General features: G+C 40.5%; 1 protein-coding gene across 1 annotated transcript in view; it reads left to right on the top strand.

The window, feature by feature from the left end:
• Positions 1-7,611: 7,611 nt before the first annotated feature.
• LOC124795020 (RNA polymerase-associated protein CTR9 homolog) overlaps positions 7,612-18,532 on the top strand; it is a 111,085-nt gene continuing 100,164 nt past the window's right edge. The window contains exons 1-2 of the mRNA XM_047258785.1: positions 7,612-7,743; positions 7,931-8,029. Of these exons, the coding sequence (XP_047114741.1) occupies positions 7,699-7,743; positions 7,931-8,029 (144 nt within the window). The 5' untranslated portion in view covers positions 7,612-7,698. The remainder of the gene's footprint in view (positions 7,744-7,930; positions 8,030-18,532) is intronic.

Below are 18,532 nucleotides of genomic sequence, written 5' to 3'. Positions count from 1 at the left end.
CCCATAGTCAGCCAAAGAAGTGTGAAATGAATTTACAGATTAAGTTGTTTCACCATAAAGGGACGGTGGAATGGTAATAGAGATGCCTTTAAATTTCATCTGATTTTTTGTGTAAGTGTAAACATAAGCAGCTTTGTAATAAAAATACCCATTATGAATACTATCTGGAGAATATTAAATTTGTTTCACTTACCAAATTATCCTCTTTATCTTTTGGTGTGGAGGAGCGAAAGATAATTTCATAGATTCAAAAAACTCCATTTATTTTGTCCACATTTCTGTTTCTTCTTTTTATTAAATTCTTCACTGTACTGTATCCACAAATTGTGATTTTTTTGCCCACTTCTGCCTCTGTATTTTCAAACTCTGCTGCAGTATTTTCCAGTGCATCTTGTTTTTTAACCCTTTATTGCAATCCATCGTTTGTGTGTGGGAAAGCACTCAGTTCAACTCTCTGAGTTCACCACTGCATTTTTCACTGGTTCTTACGAATTTCAACTTGATGTTTCATATTGTATACACAAAACTTCCGCAAATTTTACAAAAACTTCCAGCAACTGACAAGTTCAGCGAGTAATTGCAGTAAGCTCCAACGAACTGTTTAACTAAGTTGCAGAAGCTACTTGTGCAAGTTGACGAAACTTGTGGTAAATTACAGAAAGTCAGCTTGCTGTGGGTGTTCCCACATCCAAAGAACTTGAGGTAGTAGATTCTGAAAGAGAGTGAAAGCAGTTTGTGGAAGTTTACTTGCTAGTGGACACATGCCTTAGGTATGGGATTTCGAGAAAACGCAATTGTTAATGCAAAAAAGTTGAGTGCTTTCTGTACTGTGGGGCACAAAGTACACGGAATTCAAAAACAGACTAAAGAAATAGGACTCTCTAGAAAATACTGTGGCAGATTTCGATAAAACCGACGCCAAAATACCAAAAATAATTCATTATCTGCACATGCAGTATGGACAGGAAGTTAATAAAGTAAGAGAACGGAAAGGTGGTAAGAGGCAGTTGGGAATACTTTGAACCAATAAAATTTATGTTTTGCTCTTGTATGTCCAAGTAAACATTGGATGATTTGGTAACTGAAACACATTTTACAAATAGTATTTATTACTTTTATTACAAACGTACTGTATGTGTATGCCAACACCAAGAACTGAGCACAAATTTAAAGACATCAGTGTTCCCTATCTACATCCCTTCCTGGTGAAGCAAACTAATCTGTAAATTCATGCTGCTCTTCTTTTCCTGATGGTGTCCAATTACTTATCTTTAGCCATACAGTAGTTTCTGCCCACCTCCCTTTCGTTTGTAAATCTCGATCATCGAATGTTACTAGCAGTGTGTAACAGGAACTGCTACTCTCCTCTGTCATTAAAACGTTGCAGAGAGCAAAAATTAACTAGATAATTTTCCTTGATTTTTCTGGGTTTAGAAGAATGAGAGTTTGTACTACTCACAAGTGTGTAAAGATAACGCAAAAAAACTTTTCAGACACATTTCTTAATATAGAGGGCCGATAACTAAACATTCGATTTTACATTGACTGACCACTACACATTTTCTTATAGCAAATGCATCATCAGCAACACTGACGTATCTTGTCTGAATAGCTCTACCCACTAAAGTTCGAGGATATGGTAAATTCAAAGTATTAAGACACTCTGACAGTTTACAGTTACTAAAAGCTTCACCATTAGATAGTTTACCATTGCTGCCTACATCGAAGTATAGAACTCTGTAGTCATACCAATCAGTGCCAATAGCACACTACTGCAGGTGCCTTTATAACAAAAGTATACACTGCCTTCTTTCTTGGGAGCCTATATGACTACAAGCTTTCCATCCATAGCACCAATACGGTTTGGAAACTCATTAACAATTTTTATGCATTCTTGTGTTGAAGATACCTAAAATTACAGAAAACAATGATTATATCTGAAATTACTCATACGAACAGTAATATAAAGACTACATTGTAATATTTATTTCAGGCATCATACATAGAAAACAAGGAAATAAATATGACACAAGTAGGCCTACTTTTTGGAGGAAAATTGTACTGAAATGGAAGCCACAAGTACTCCTTGTGAAAGGAAAATGTTAGACAAATTCTGGTGTTAGTATTAACAATGAGTTAGAAATGGCGCAAAAATATTCTGATGATAATGTGGTGTTTGGTGATTATGTTGCCTCTGAGGTTGGTCATCATTACAAACAGCAAGTAAAAAAAAGAAAAAGAAAAGGAGCATGTAACCCCAAAAGGAATTTGGAAGTTTCAGGAGAGGATAGTGTGTGCAGTAATGCATGGATAACTGATGACAGACATTTCATTTCCACAATGAATACACTGTTAGACAGAGTAGTTATTTTATCTGATATCATCAAAGTGAATCGTACATTAGGTGATTGTTTTGCAGATGTTATGCTTAAGTGAATTATTTGAGTGAGATTAAGAAAAACCAAAATAACAAGCATTAAATGTTCTCCTTTCAAACATTCAAATAAATCCTCACAGCAGTTGGGGACAATGAGAGAAATTGTGAACACAGGAACCTGAAAGATACATGTGAGCAAATGTAAGGAATCTCATGACGATAAATAAATAAGTATATAAGCAGTTACTAAAAATGAATATTTCGTTTGTTTTATATATAAGAGTTTTATTCTCTTATCTATGTATAAAAAACGAAGTGTAATTAAATGGCGATCTCTTAGAGAAATAGCTTCTGCAGTCTGGTATCCTGTCTTTGAAAACTTGAATGTATAAACTCCCCTTTAGACACAATATTAAATTACTCGTGCAAATTTTAGTGTAATCATTATTTTTGCAATAATATTTTATTATTTTGAAGAAGGAATTTATACTATTACTTATCCTGTATATGGTTTCTGTTGTGACTTGGCAAGACAGCCAAGTCACTATGAGGTGAAGCCAAAAGGCACGTGCTTAAGCTCATGCAGACTGGCTTGAGGTCTGTAACAGGTCAGAGAAATAAGACTAGCAAAACAGGAGGTAACTGGTAGAATACTTAACTTTAATCCATAAGTGGTGTACATCGGTCTGATGGTACAGGCATCACAAATTAAATATTTATTGATAATGGTGCCTTGCTAGGTCGTAGCAAATGACGTAGCTGAAGGCTATGTTAACTATCGCCTCTGCAAATGAGAGCGTTTTTGTCAGTGAATCATTCCTAGCAACGTCGGCTGTACAACTGGGGCGAGTGCTAGAACGTCTCTCTAGACCTGCCGTGTGGTGGCGCTCGGTCTGCAATCACTGACAGTGGCGACACGCGGGTCCGACGTATACTAACGGACCGCGGCCGATTTAAAGGCTACCACCTAGCAAGTGTGGCGTCTGGCGGTGACACCACATTCCTCCCCCGCAAATCGGCGTACGGTTGTGTTATAACACTTCCGCCTGCCGTGGGGAGGACCCCATGTTGACGTATGCGACGAGGTGGGGAGCCTAATAACAGGCGAGGCTGTGCCGCCCGCACCCGGCCATTCAGTCCGAGGGGACCTAGGAAACGCCTGAAAACCTAGTCCAGGGTGCACGCCAACATGCGGTGTATGCGCCCGTAAAGAGACAGGAGGGGCCGAAGATTCGACCTCCATCGGGGCGGGGCAGCCGACGGGCAAGAGTTCCATGTCGGAGGACAGCTGGTCACGGGAAGCGATCGGCGGCGCGTGACCCAGGGAGGCGCTTGGCGGCTGCAGCGAAGCGTCCACTGCGGGCGTCGCCGGCGGGAGAACAGGCGGCGGCGGCGGCGGCGGCGGCGGCGGCGGCGGCGGCGGCGGCGGCGGCGCGTCGCCATGGGGCAAAACGGAAGGCAGCGTCGGTAACACCTGGGGCTGAGGCAAGCCAGTAGATGGGTCCCCAGGGCGCTGACTGGACGGCACCGTCGCTGAAAGCAGACGGGGAACGGCAGAACCCGTGCGACAACAGAGGCGCAGCTGATTGAGATGCCGACGCACCTCACCAGAGGCCCCCAAAACCAAATACATAGCGCTGCCAAGGCAGCGAAGAATGCGCCCTGCGAGCCAACGCCGTGAACCACGATAGTTGCGATAGTATACAACGTCGCCTGGAGCAAAAGCAGGTGGCTGCCGCTGCACAGGAACCTGGAATGGTTGTGAGTGTCCGATCGGAGCTTTTTTTGGCAAACACTCTGAACATGTCCTTTTTTTTTACAGAAAAAGCAAATAGCTTGGCGTGACAGGCAATTCTCACGCGAATGTCTAGTTGCACACCGCGGGCATGATTTCAGCACTGCATTTGCGTGCTTGCGCGGCACACGTTTTGGAGAGCTTGGCGGCAGCTGCGCGGATGGGCGCAAGGGCTGTTTACTGTTCCGTGCAGCTCGCCCGGCGGGCCGGTTAACGTGACACACGACTGGCGAAGTTGCAAAAGATTCCTGAGCAAAGTCAAGTGTGTCTTGCCTATCCAATGTGTCCATCACTTGTTGAAGGGAGGGATTGACTAGTTTCAAAATCTGTTCCCTTATACGAACATCAGAAACGTTCTGTCCAATTGAATCACGTACTATAGTATCTGAATAAGGGAGACCACATTCACACTCAAAAGCACAATCCCTAGTAAGGCCTTGCAAAGTTGCAACCCACCCCCGATTAGTTTGACCTGCCATACGTTTTGTACGAAAGAAAGTATACCGTTTTGCAACTACATTGACTGATTCTTTGAAATATGCATCTAATGCAGACAAAATTTCGTCGTAGGACAGAGTTGCTACGTCGCGTCGGGGAAACAATTTCACTATCACTCGGTACGTGGACACGCCGACGCACGCAAGCAAAAAAGGCTGCTGCTCATTACCTTGAATTCTGTAGGCGGCGAGATGGAATCCAAATTGGCGTGACCACTCCGTCCAGCTTTCCAGTGCCACATCAAAAGGACGAAAAGGTGGTGCAACTGCATGTTGTGGCTGCGGTAGCGGTGGAGCGGTGGCTGCCGCATCGTCGTGCATTGCACGTTGACCCTGGACGAGCTGTTCAAGGGCATCCAATAAGGCCTGCGTCTGCTGATTCTGCAAGCGATAAAATTCGGACAGTACATCTGGAGATTGTGGCGAAGCCATGACACAAGTAATTTAAGCAAGTATAAAGAATAAGACCCTTTTGAGACTCGTCACCAAAATGTTGTGACTTGGCAAGACAGCCAAGTCACTATGAGGTGAAGCCGAAAGGCACACGCTTAAGCTCACGCAGACTAGCTTGAGGTCTGTAACAGGTCAGAGAAATAAGACTAGCAAAACAGGAGGTAACTGGTAGAATACTTAACTTTAATCCATAAGTGGTGTACATCGGTCTGACGGTACAGGCATCACAAGTTAAATATTTATTGATAATGGCGCCTTGCTAGGTCGTAGCAAATGACATAGCTGAAGGCTATGCTAACTATCATCTTGGCAAATGAGAGCGTTTTTGTCGGTGAACCATTCCTAGCAACGTCGGCTGTACAACTGGGGCGAGTGCTAGAACGTCTCTCTAGACCTGCCGTGTGGTGGCGCTCGGTCTGCAATCACTGACAGTGGTGACACGCGGGTCCGACATATACTAACGGACCGCGGCTGATTTAAAGGCTACCACCTAGCAAGTGTGGCGTCTGGCGGTGATACCACAGTTTCACCATCTGGAAGTTGGATCCATTGCAAATCTTGATAAAAATTTAAGAGATTTTGGTTTTTTAGTATGACAAGATTGAAGCATAATACAATGCTTTTGGTACTAACACTTTTTATTTTAATGTTCACTCATCTCAAACTTCACATAAGACATTGCAGCCAAGTCAGAAACATTTCTCATGATATTCAAAGTCTAACTGAGCAATATATTAGCAGTCGAGGAGCTTACAAGAAGTGATTGCAATGAACTGAAGTGACTTCCTTGACCCAAATTTCATGGTATAGAAAATTGCTTCCAGAAACATCTAGAAGGTTCTATTAGTCAAATAATGTACTTTCCACTTTTAATAGTAGAGAAAAATTTAAATGAAATTCTTTGTCATGAATGACAAATTCCTGGAAATGCAATAGGAACAAAAGATATTTATATAGTTATGAAAATATATTAAATAATTTTCAAAATATACCACATCACAAGCTTCATAGAAATCAAGTTTGTAAACTAATCATATATAAAAGGCATATGATACGAAAGATAATGCATCAGCATCAAGAAGGAAAAAAATCAAGATGACTTTTGTACTTTATGATGAAATTCTTAGGATAATTAATTTTGGTAGCACAACACTAGTCAGTAGAATGTATTAAATTATTACTACACAGTGGACAAATACTGAAAGATGTAGAACTTTTGCAGTGAAGCAATGTGTTGTGTAATTATGGAAAAACGTTTATACATATTTTGTATCCAAAAATTTCCATAAAAATTACTGAAAAATGAAGAAGTATCGCAAATTTCTCTTATTCCATTAAGTTACTGTAAAACTTGGTTTGTTATAAGTGTATGAAAGCCAAGAATTGTTCAAAACTTGCATATATTATGACACTCTCAGAAATTTTTTGATCTGATCTCAATTCTCTAATTTTAGTTCATTCAATAGTGTTTCTTGCAAACATAAACGTTTACGCTTCTTTATCCGTTTCTTCACACAAATACTTATTTATTCTTAAAATTTTGTTCATCATGTTTTTTTTTTTCTTCAACTATAATAACGCAAGCATGGTGGCAGCTGTTCTGCATTTTGCACATGACGCTGTAAACTTCAAGGATGTAATTCTAGTGGAAACACTTCTGCAATTACTTGCAGCAGGCAAGTTGCCCAAGTGACTAGTAGAAAGAAATCGATAATTTTTTTCTTATGTAAACATCTCGATAAGAACTTACAGACACTGCTTATGGAATTTACTTGCTATTGGACACTAGCCTTCAGGAAACAATCCAGCCTTTAGAAATCTTCACTCTTAATCAGATTCTGTTAGTAGAAGTCACAGTACAGTAACAGTAAATCAGTTCGCAAATGCTTGGAGTATGATCAGGGCCGGTAAGGCACAAGCCTCATTAGGACACTAAGCTCAGAGAGGTGCCAGGTGCTCCACAGCTGTAAGATTTGTACACAGGGCATATCACAATTGGTAGTGGACGCTTGGGGCGCCGAGCTCAGAGGGGCGCCAGGGCCGCACAAGTGCAACATTTATACGTAGTGTGTTTCATAATTAGCAGAGAAGAATGACATGATTGAAAGAGTACGAAGGAAAAGGTGGGAGGGGAGGGCACCAAATGATAAGTCGCTTGCGTGCAAAAATGTTGTCGAACCAGCCCTGCGTATGTTTTCATTACTAGCCTGACCCGTGATTATCGATAACTCTGAAAATCCGCCCGAAAGCGTCTGCCTCCGTAGGGTAGCGGTAGCTTTACCGCCTACCGGGCAAGGTTGCCTGGGTTCGATTCCCGGCAGGGGACTGGGTGTTGAGTGTCCTTCATCATTGTTTTCATCATCATTGACACGCAAGTCGCCGAAGTGGCGTCAACTAAAAAGACTTGCAATACAGCGGCCGAATCCCGAAGGGGATATCCCGGCTAACAAATGCCAAACTTAAAGCAACATCACCTTTGGTTTGTTACCGTGAGCTTCGTGCAGAAGATAGTCCGTATCGGGATGTGTGATGCATGGTTGCGGGTAGTGTACGGTTGACGCTAAAATAACGTCAATATGTCAGGATCTATAGAAATACCGCTCCGAGATACAAGTGAAGAGGTAACCGAAATGGTTTAGTGTGTTGTACTCTCCTTGTTGGTGGTGCAAACGCTACTGCAGAATCTCGCGAGTAAATTTCAGCAATTGCGTACATTCGAGCTTCGAAATCACAAGCGGAGAAATGTTTATCGTTACAGCATTTGATGGTACATTACCAACGAGTTAATTGTGTTTTTCCCATCCATAGGTGATAGAACTAGATTTGGACCAGCTACCAGATGGCGATGAACTTCTTGGTATTCTGCGACAAGAACATGCCCAGCTCAGTTACTGGGTTAGTCTTGCGGTAAGTTCAAGTGTTTATATTGCTTTTGTGGTTTTAATTTCTGTGCTACTCTTAAGTTTCTTGCGGTTTCATTTTGAAACTCGTATCTACACATAATCAATCTATTTTTAGTGTTTCCTTCCTTCGTTGTGAGAAGATGTAGAACTCTAAAGGTTGCAAGAATGCTGTATAGAGCTTAAACTACTTACATTTGTGTGTTTGTAGCAAGATATCATTGGTATATTTATGCACAAATTAATTCTCCCATGTTTTCTTTATGACACCACAACGAAAATATTTTCATCTGTGATGTTTAATATTTGAAACTATTAAGCCCAGATAGCAAAGATTTAGGAATCATACATTTTTACCATAGCGAGCTTAATACCAGTTTTGTTCAGAAGTAAATATTGTTTGAAAACTTGTATGTAATTCAAATCGCCCTATTAGTTTGTCCAGGACAAGAAATAGCCCTTGGTAAATTATTTCTCTATTTTTTAATACTTTGTGCTGGTATATCAGAGGCGTTAGTTATTTTTAGCCCTTGGACATCCATGTTAATATTGTTTCTCGTGTTGTTATTGTGGTATTGAAATACACACACACACTTACTCTTGAGATATCTACTGATATGCCTCCATAATTTGTGTTTATTTAGGCCTATATACTTTCAATGAAACAACAATTTTCATTGTCTTATTTAGGTGCTCTTATTGAAAATATAACTGAAATGCGTTTGTGTATTTTAATTTCGCTTAAAATTGTGTGTCCATGATTTGCATAAACAAAATGTTTCCAGTTTTCAAGCATTGTAAACAAATTCACATTTGAAATAAAATATCATTTCAGTATACATTCTCATCTCAAATAACATTTCTTCCTTTTATTCATGAAGCACAATCATCTCACTTGTCCAATATTCCCCTTCCAGTGGCAGTATTTGAACTTAATGTCAGCATTTTGCTTTGTTTTCTGTTGTTTGTTTTCCATTTAGAGGTAGTGCGATGTACTCAGCCAAAGGCGGCAAGAAAGGGATTTGGGAACCCATGGACCATGTCAACATATGCATTCTTCTGATACAATATGTTCTGCATCATGGAGTATGATTGATGTAGAATTGTTTGCTGACCTGTAACAAAGTAAATAATTCAGAGTTAATTAACAACATGATACCACATCCATAGACAGATGATGTCATTAACATTGTGAAGATACAAGTGTGAAGAGCTGACCAATAGTTGGCCACACCAAGAAAAATTAGTGAAATAAGATCAGGCAAACTAATAGAATATCCAATGGAGTTGTAGATTTTAGGTTTGCGGTGTTCTTGGTACTAATGCTTACAAACACATTAAAAGCTTGAAAATGTCAAACCACAGTGGAAAACAGGTGTTATGATCAGAAGTTCAACTGTAACTATCTATTGCGAATTGTATATTAAAAAATATTGTTGTGGCACATTTGCTGGCATCGCCAGCTCACAACAAAATGGTCACCACACTACCTAACCTCAAGACTATAATTTAGCCTGGCACCGCAACCGTATAAAATGAATAAGGTACATAGATCATACATATATAGACTGAAGCAGTGAATGAAAATTTGTACCAACCCGGGACCGAACCTGGGTCTCCTGATTACTAGTCAAGTGCTTTAGCCACTAAGCCACCTTAGCACAATGGCTCACACAGGTGCGTGGATTACTATGGCATGCCTCCTTCCTTGATCCAAATTCTAACTACTGCCCCATTCTACTTTAAATTCTTCCTTATACACAAATAGAATTGTCAAGGCACTCCATATTCTGGAATAGCACCTCAGCATCTAATGTAAATGGGGGATTCAGCCTGGATTTTGGTATCTGTACAAGTACCTGCACCTGGGTTTCAGGTTGGGTCCCCCCTTTACATTTGATGCTGAGGTGCTATTTCAGAATATGGAGAGCCTCGGCAGTTCTGTTCATGGATAAGGGTGAATTTAAAATAGACTCCGGTAACTCTGAGAATCTGGATCAAGGAGAGAGGTGTGCAGTTGTATGAACTGCTGTGCCAAGGTGGCATAGTGGCTAATGCACCTGACTAGTAAGCAGGAGAACTGGGTTCGATTCCCGGTCTTGGTACAAATTGTCATTCGCCACTTCAGTCTATATACATAAAAGCATATCTGTATGAGACCAGTAAGTCTCCGACATTGTGTCATTTCATTTGTATAGATCAAATATGAAACAAAATCCGAAACATTTGTTTCCCACATTGGATAGCTAACTCCTCCAGACCTATATAGGTCCAGTTAAGAAAAAATGTAAGCCACTGTCCATAAGAAATAAATGACATATTATAAAAGAAAAATATGCAGTTGATATTTACAACTGAAACAAACAAACAGAAACATTCCAGATATCATTTTCTTAAAATATGATGTCACATTTTACAGAATATTGTGACAGCTTCTCTTATTCATTAAACCAAATAATTCCTAAAAACTTGGAGGATGACTCTATTGATCTAGAGAAAACGATGAATCGCATCAGTACATCCACTAGCACAGTGTTGGCACATTGCTTTAAGACCACAAACAGTGTACATATCTGTTGTGTGAGTGAGTGGTCAACCAGAGATACAGTTTGCATCAAGTAAACATGGAAGATATAAATCTTCTGGATACAGTTGAGTTCGTCGAGTGCCTCTGTCTTTAGGTATGGTTATCTGCAAATCTTCATGTATATCTACACTCTGCAAACCATCATGAAGTGCATGACAGAGGATATGTCCCATTGAACCAGTTATTAGGGTTTCTTCTCATTCCATTCACATGTAGAGTGCAGGAAGAATGATTGAATGTCTGTGTGCGCTGTAATTCTTCTAATCTTATCCTCATAATCCTTATGTGATCAGTAAGTGGGGGGTTGAAGTATATTCATAGTCATCATTTCAAGCCAGTTTTTGGAACTTTGTTAGTAGACTTTCTGGGGGATAGTTTGTCTTTCTTCAGGAGTCTGGCAGTTCGTTTCCTCAGTATCTCTGTGACACTTTTGGGGTGGCAGGTAAATATCAAACAGGTTGTTTCTTCTGTTACGTTAGTGTTTAAAAGACACATAAGTTATCTGTGCGTACATTACACCTGCCTTTGCCATTTACAAAAGCCTGAAAACTATTTTTGCAGTCAGCCAGAAAGCTCCTTAAAAGTGGAAAATAATCTCACCTCTTGCAATGTAGTTTTGTCAACATTCCGGTTGGCACACAAGCAGCTACTTCCATGAAATCCAACCAATGCAGGATGGTGTACAATCCTCAAAAGTTCGCTTCGTACATTTATCAGAAGCACTTTTGGTAGCTGCTTGGCTCACACCGTCTGAGGCACAGTGCGTGCAGGCATTTGACTGGCGCAGGCAGATTAATATCTCAATGTGAAGTGTCCCTTCTTCTGCCTCTCTGGCTATACTTATATGTGGGCACAGTGGACTGCCAAATGGAACATGTGCTATAAACTGCCCTAGCTACAGGTAGCAGTATTTAAATTGCTCCTTTCTTGGACCTGGCATTAATTAATTGCTCTGTCATTCAATTCTCAGGCCGTACAGTGTTAACTTTAATACATTGAAGCATACACTGATGAAGTTCAGTAAAGTTATTTTACTTTTGAATTTCACTCTTAGATTAATGTGCAACGCTTTGTGCATTAAGCACATGCGCATTATGACAATGTGGTGCTGGTAGTAGTGAACTGGGGTAAGCCCTGTCACAGTTGCTCGCCTCTATCTCTCACAGTGATATAGCTCTTGATTCACCTCGCACTCTCCCACGGATAAAACCGTTTTGTGACCATTCATGCTGCCCTTCTCTGTATATGTTCAATATCCCTGTTAGTCCTATTTGGTATGGGTTCCACAAACACGAACAGTATTCTAAAATCATTCATTTGAGTGACTTGTAAGCAATCTCTTTTGTTGACTGACTGCACTTCCCAGTATTCTACCAATGAACCAAAGTGTGCCATCTTTACCTACTACTGACCCTATGTGATCATTCCATTTTGTATTCCTACAAAATGTTACACCCAGGTATTTGTGTGACTTGGTCAATTCCAGCATCAATATTTCAGTCATAGGATACCACATTTTTTTCATTTTGTGAAGTGTACAATAATTTTATGTTTCTGAACATTTAAAGCAAGTTGCCCATCTTTGCACCACTTTGAAATCTTATCATGATCTGACTGAATATTTCTGGAGCTTCTCTCACAGTACTTCGTTATAGATAACTGCATGATGTGTAACATGTACAGCTAGGTTCCCAACACACTTCCCCGGGCACCCACAATTACTTCTACATCTGACAATGACTCTACATCCAAGATAACATGCTACATCCTCCCTATCAAAAAGTCTTCAGTCCAGTCACAAACTTCGCTTGATACCCCATGTGATCATGTAGGTGTGGTACTAAGTCAAATGCTTTTCAGAAATCTAGAAATACTGCATCTATGTGACTGCCTTGATCGATAGCTTTCAGTATTCATGCGAGAAAAGTGCGAGTTGAGTTTCACACAGTCGATTTTTTTGGAATCTGTGCTGGTTGAGGTCATTCTGTTCGAGATACATCGTTATGTTTGAGCTCAAACCATATTCTAAGAGTCTACAACAAATCAGTGACAGGAATTTTGGATAGTAGTTCTGTGGATCACTTCTACTATCCTTGTAGACAGGTGTGACCTGTGACTTTTGCAAGAACTGGGCACAGTTTTTTGTTCAAGGGGTCTGTGGTAGATTAGAGTTAGAAGAGGGTCGAACTCAGCTGCAAATTCACTATGTAATCTGATATGGCTTCCATCAGGCCCTGGAGCTTTGTTCAGTTGTAATGATTTCAGCTGTTTCTCAACACCACTGACACTATTACTTATTTCACTCATCTTCTCAGTGGTACAAGGATTAAAGTGGGACAGTTCTCCTTGGCGTTTCTTTGTAACGGAGTATTTCAAAATGGAGTTAAGCATTTCAGCTTTTGCTACCCTCAATTTCAGTTTCTGTCTCCTTCACTAGGGACTGGACACCCTTTACACACAACCAGAAATTCTTTGTATTTTGCGACAGATAATGTGATGGTATTCTGCTATGGTAATCATTGAAGGCATCATGCATTGCTGTCTTAGACAGCCAAATGCATTTCATTCAGCACCTCTTTACATATGGTCCTATGCTTTGTTTTACACCTATTACACTGTAATCTCTGTTTCTTTAGAAGTTTCTTTACAGGGACTGTATACCATGGAGGTTCCCTCCCATTTGAACTGTTCTACTGGGTACATATATATCCTGTGCATGGTCAGCTATTTTTTAAACTTGAGCCATAGTTCCTCTACACATGCTCCTGCCCTGTGCTAAAAGTTTCAAGTTCCTCATTGAAATATGGCACAACAGCTTTTTTTTTGTCTAGTTTACTGAACGTACAGGGTGTATCAGGAAGAATCTTCCACAGCTGCTGTTATACGATATCTCATTTCACTCATTGATGTGGGTAACGAAGGCATATAAACAGTGTGTTTCATAAACCCCCACAAGAAATAATCACTTACAGTCAGGTCCGGTAACTGTGGAAGTTAGTAATGGAAGGCTGAATCATTTGGTCCAGTGCGACCAGTTCGTCATTCAGTAATCCTTTGATTTAAAAATTCCCGCACTTCCAGATGCCAATGTGGTGGTGTCCCATCCTGTTGGTTAATGAAGTGTTTCAAATCGGTCTCCAACCGTGGAAAAAGAAAGTTCTCAAGCATATTGAAAAATGTGCTTCCTGTAACAGTGGTTGTTGTTGTTGTTGTTGTTGTTGTGGTCTTCAGTCCTGAGACTGGTTTGATGCAGCTCTCCATGCTACTCTATCCTGTGCAAGCTTCTTCATCTCCCAGTACCTATTGCAACCTACATCCTTCTGAATCTGCTTAGTGTATCCATCTCTTGGTCTCCCTCTACGATTTTTACCCTCCACGCTGCCCTCCAATGCTAAATTTGTGATCCCTTGATGCCTCAGAACATGTTCTACCAACCGATCCCTTCTTCTAGTCAAATTGTGCCACAAACTTCTCTTCTCCCCAATCCTATTCAGTACCTCCTCATTAGTTGCTTGATCTACCCACCTAATCTTCAACATTCTTCTGTAGCATCACATTTCGAAAGCTTCTATTCTCTTCTTGTCTAAGCTATTTATCGCTGTAGCATCACATTTCGAAAGCTTCTATTCTCTTCTTGTCTAAGCTATTTATCGTCCATGTTTCACTTCCATACATGGCTACACTCCATACAAATACTTTCAGAAACGACTTCCTGACACTTAAATCTATATTCGATGTTAACAAATTTCTCTTCTTCAGAAGCGCTTTCCTTGCCATTGCCAGTCTACATTTTATATCCTCTCTACTTTGACGATCATCAGTTATTTTGCTCCCCAAATAGCAAAACTCCTTTACTACTTTAAGTGCCTCATTTCCTAATCTAATTCCCTCAGCATCACCCGACTTAATTCGACTACATTCCATTATCCTCGTTTTGCTTTTGTTGATGTTCATCTTATATCCTCGTTTCAAGACACTGTCCATTCCGTTCAACTGCTCTTCCAAGCCCTTTGCCGTCTCTGACAGAATTACAATGTCATCGGCGAACCTCAAAGTTTTTATTTCTTCTCCCTGTATTTTAATACCTACTCCAAATTTTTCTTTTGTTTCCTTTACTGCTTGCTCAATATAGAGACTGAATAACATCGGGGAGAGGCTACAACCCTGTCTCACTCCCTTCCCATCCACTGCTTCCTTTTCATGCCCCTCTACTCTTATAACTGCCATCTGGTTTCTGTACAAATTGTAAATAGCCTTTCGCTCCTTGTATTTTACCCCTGCCACCTTTAAAATTTGAAAGAGAGTATTCCAGTCAACATTGTCAAAAGCTTTCTCTAAGTCTACAAATGCTAGAAACGTAGGTTTGCCTTTCCTTAATCTTTCTCCTAAGATAAGTCGTAGGGTCAGTATTGCCTCACGTGTTTCAACATTTCTACGGAATCCATACTGATCTTCCCCGAGGTCGGCTTCTACAAGTTTTTCCATTCGTCTGTAAAGAATTCGCGTTAGTATTTTGCAGCTGTGACTTATTAAACTGATAGTTCTGTAATTTTCACATTTGTCAACACCTGCTTTCTTTGGGATTGGAATTATTATATTCTTCTTGAAGTCTGAGGGTATTTTGCCTGTCTCATACATCTTGCTCACCAGATGGTAGAGTTTTGTCAGGACTGGCTCTCCCAAGGCCGTCAATTGTATAATGGAATGTTGTCTACTCCTGGGGCCTTGTTGCGACTCAGGTCTTTCAGTGGTCTGTCAAACTCTTCACGCAGTATCTTATCTCCCATTTCATCTTCATCTACATCCTCTTCCATTTCCATAATATTGTCGTCAAGTACATCGCCCTTGTATAAACCCTCTATATACTCCTTCCACCTTTCTGCTTTCCCTTCTTTGCTTAGAACTGGGTTTCCATCTGAGCTCTTGATATTCATACAAGTGGCTCTCTTTTCTCCAAAGGTCTCTTTAATTTTCATGTAGGCAGTATCTATCTTACCCCTAGTGAGATAAGCCTCTACATCCTTACATTTGTCCTCTAGCCATCCCTGCTTAGCTATTTTGCACTTCCTGTCAATATCATTTTTGAGACGTTTGTATTCCTTTTTGCCTGCTTCATTTACTGCATTTTTATATTTTCTCCTTTCATCAATTAAATTCAATATTTCTTCTGTTACCCAAGGATTTCTACTAGCCCTCGTCTTTTTGCCTACTTGATCCTCTGCTGCCTTCTCTACTTCACCCCTCAGAGGTACCCATTCTTCTTCTACTGTATTTCTTTGCCCCATTCCTGTCAATTGTTCCCTTATGCTCTCCCTGAAATTCTGTACAACCTCTGGTTTAGTCAGCTTATCCAGGTCCCATCTCCTTAAATTCCCACCTTTTTGCAGTTTCTTCAGTTTTAATCTACAGTTCATAACCAATAGATTGGTCAGAGTCCACATCTGCCCCTGGAAATGTCTTACAATTTAAAACCTGGTTCCTAAATCTCTGTCTTACCATTATATAATCTATCTGATAGCTTTTAGCATCTCCAGGATTCTTCCATGTATACAACCTTCTTTTATGATTCTTGAACCAAGTGTTAGCTATGATTAAGTTATGCTCTGTGCAAAATTCTACCAGACGGCTTCCTCTTTCATTTCTTACCCCCAACCCATATTCCCCAACTATGTTTCCTTCTCTCCCTTTTCCTACGCTCGAATTCGTCACCCATGACTATTAAATTTTCGTCTCCCTTCACTACCTGAATAAATTCTTTCATCTCATCATACATTTCATCAATTTCTTCGTCATCTGCAGAGCTAGTTGGCATATAAACTTGTACTACTGTAGTAGGCATGGGCTTCGTGTCTATCTTGGCCACAATAATACGTTCACTATGCTGTTTGTAGTAGCTTACCGGCACTCCTATTTTTTTATTCATTACTAAACCTACTCCTGCATTACCCCTATTTGATTTTGTATTTATAACCCTGTATTCACCTGACCAGAAGTCTTGTTCCTCCTGCCACCGAACTTCACTAATTCCCACTATATCTAACTTTAACCTATCCATTTCCCTTTTTAAATTTTCTAACCTACCTGCCCGATTACGGGATCTGACATTCCACGCTCCGATCCGTAGGACGCCAGTTTTCTTTCTCCTGATAACAACGTCCTCTTGAGTAGTCCCCGCCCGGAGATCCGAATGGGGGACTATTTTACCTCCGGAATATTTTACCCAAGAGGACGCCATCATCATTTAACCATACAGTAAAGCTGGATGCCCTCTAGAAAAATTACGGCTGTAGTTTCCCCTTGCTTTCAGCCGTCCGCAGTACCAGCACAGCAAGGCTGTTTTGGTTAGTGTTACAAGGCCAGATCAGTCAATCATCCAGACTGTTGCCCCAACAACTACTGAAAAGCTGCTGCCCCTCTTCAGGAACCATACGTTTGTCTGGCCTCTCAACAGATACCCCTCCGTTGGGGTTGCACCTACGGTACAGCTATCTGTATCGTTGAGGCACGCAAGCCTCCCCACCAACGGCAAGGTCCATGGTTCATGGGGGGTAACAGTGGTCTCAACAAAGAAAAATGGACCATACACCTTTTCCCGTGAAACTGCACAAAACACATTAAATTTTGGAGAGTCCTTCATATGTTGTACAACTTCATGTAGTTGTGCCGTACTCTATAATCACACATTATGACAGTTCACTTTTCCATTTAAATGGAAACTGCAACTGTTTGGCAGTTATCATTTACTGTGAAGAATTTCAACAGTTGCTGTTTCAGCCATGTTTAAAATCTTGATTTAAATGGAATGTTACCTTGTTACTAAACACTAAGAGTGGAAGGAAATTGTCATCCTCCATCTTGCTAAGAACGAAATTGCAGAACTCCATGTGTCATTGTTTATCACCTTCATGAAGGGTCTTAGTAGCTGAATTTTGTGTGGTTTCATGTGTAAACATCAATGTAAGACATGCCAGATGGACATTGGAGGTATGTTGAGCTGTCAAGCTGCATGGCGAATGTACGCAAACAACGTGTTTCTTGAAATTGCCCAAGCCATTGTCTAATGCTCTGCACTGTAGGAGGATCCACGCCATACTTAGTACGAAAGTCACGCTGAACAGTTATTACTGACCCACACTGTGCAAAATGTAGAACACAAAATGCTTTCTGTTGTCCCGACACCATTCTTAGTACAACTGAAGTGGGTGTACACTGGAGCTACCTAGTGGAAACATTGTAAAACTTGAGAGTTTGCTCTTTCCAACAGTGCATTGTTCACACACATATCTCATTTTGCACTGCAGTGCTCCAAGGAGGTGCCTCTCACCCAAATTGGAAGAGGCTGTACTGCATCAACGAGTACATGGGCAATTTCTTGGGCTATTAACAAGTGGGACTGTAAAACAAGTGATGTACTGGGCCAATCCTAATCAATTAGATATAAAAGTGGTCGCATTACCAATGTGTTTTCAAATGGTTGTTGCATGGAAATGATACGTTTTCAGATGTGGGTTGCATTTCAAAGTCTACTCGCTCCCTTCTACGAGTCCTGGAAGTTTGTAATGGGAATTTCCAAACACCGTGTATTTCATCTGTTATAAGTAGTTTTCAAAGACGGCATTTAGTAATATTTCACAGGATGTCTTACCATGCCCACCACTAACAAAACTGTAATTTTCACAGTTGATTGTTGTATGATTAAAATCTCCACTGATGATTACAGTATGACTGGAGAACTTACATACAAGTGAACTAAGGTTTACTGTAAGTTTTTCAGTTCCATCAGGATATGAGTCTGGTGAGCGATAGAACGATACAGTTCTTATTTTATGCCCATCCATGATACTTAGTCTAGCCCAAACAGTCTCACATGCAGCTTTAGTTTCTATCTTGGTGGGTTTGAGTCTGCTTTGACAAATACCCCAT

Source organism: Schistocerca piceifrons, chromosome 4 (assembly GCF_021461385.2).
Source record: "Schistocerca piceifrons isolate TAMUIC-IGC-003096 chromosome 4, iqSchPice1.1, whole genome shotgun sequence".
In the NCBI taxonomy this organism is placed as follows: domain Eukaryota; kingdom Metazoa; phylum Arthropoda; class Insecta; order Orthoptera; family Acrididae; genus Schistocerca; species Schistocerca piceifrons.
This window is presented reverse-complemented; position numbering and strand designations above follow the sequence as displayed.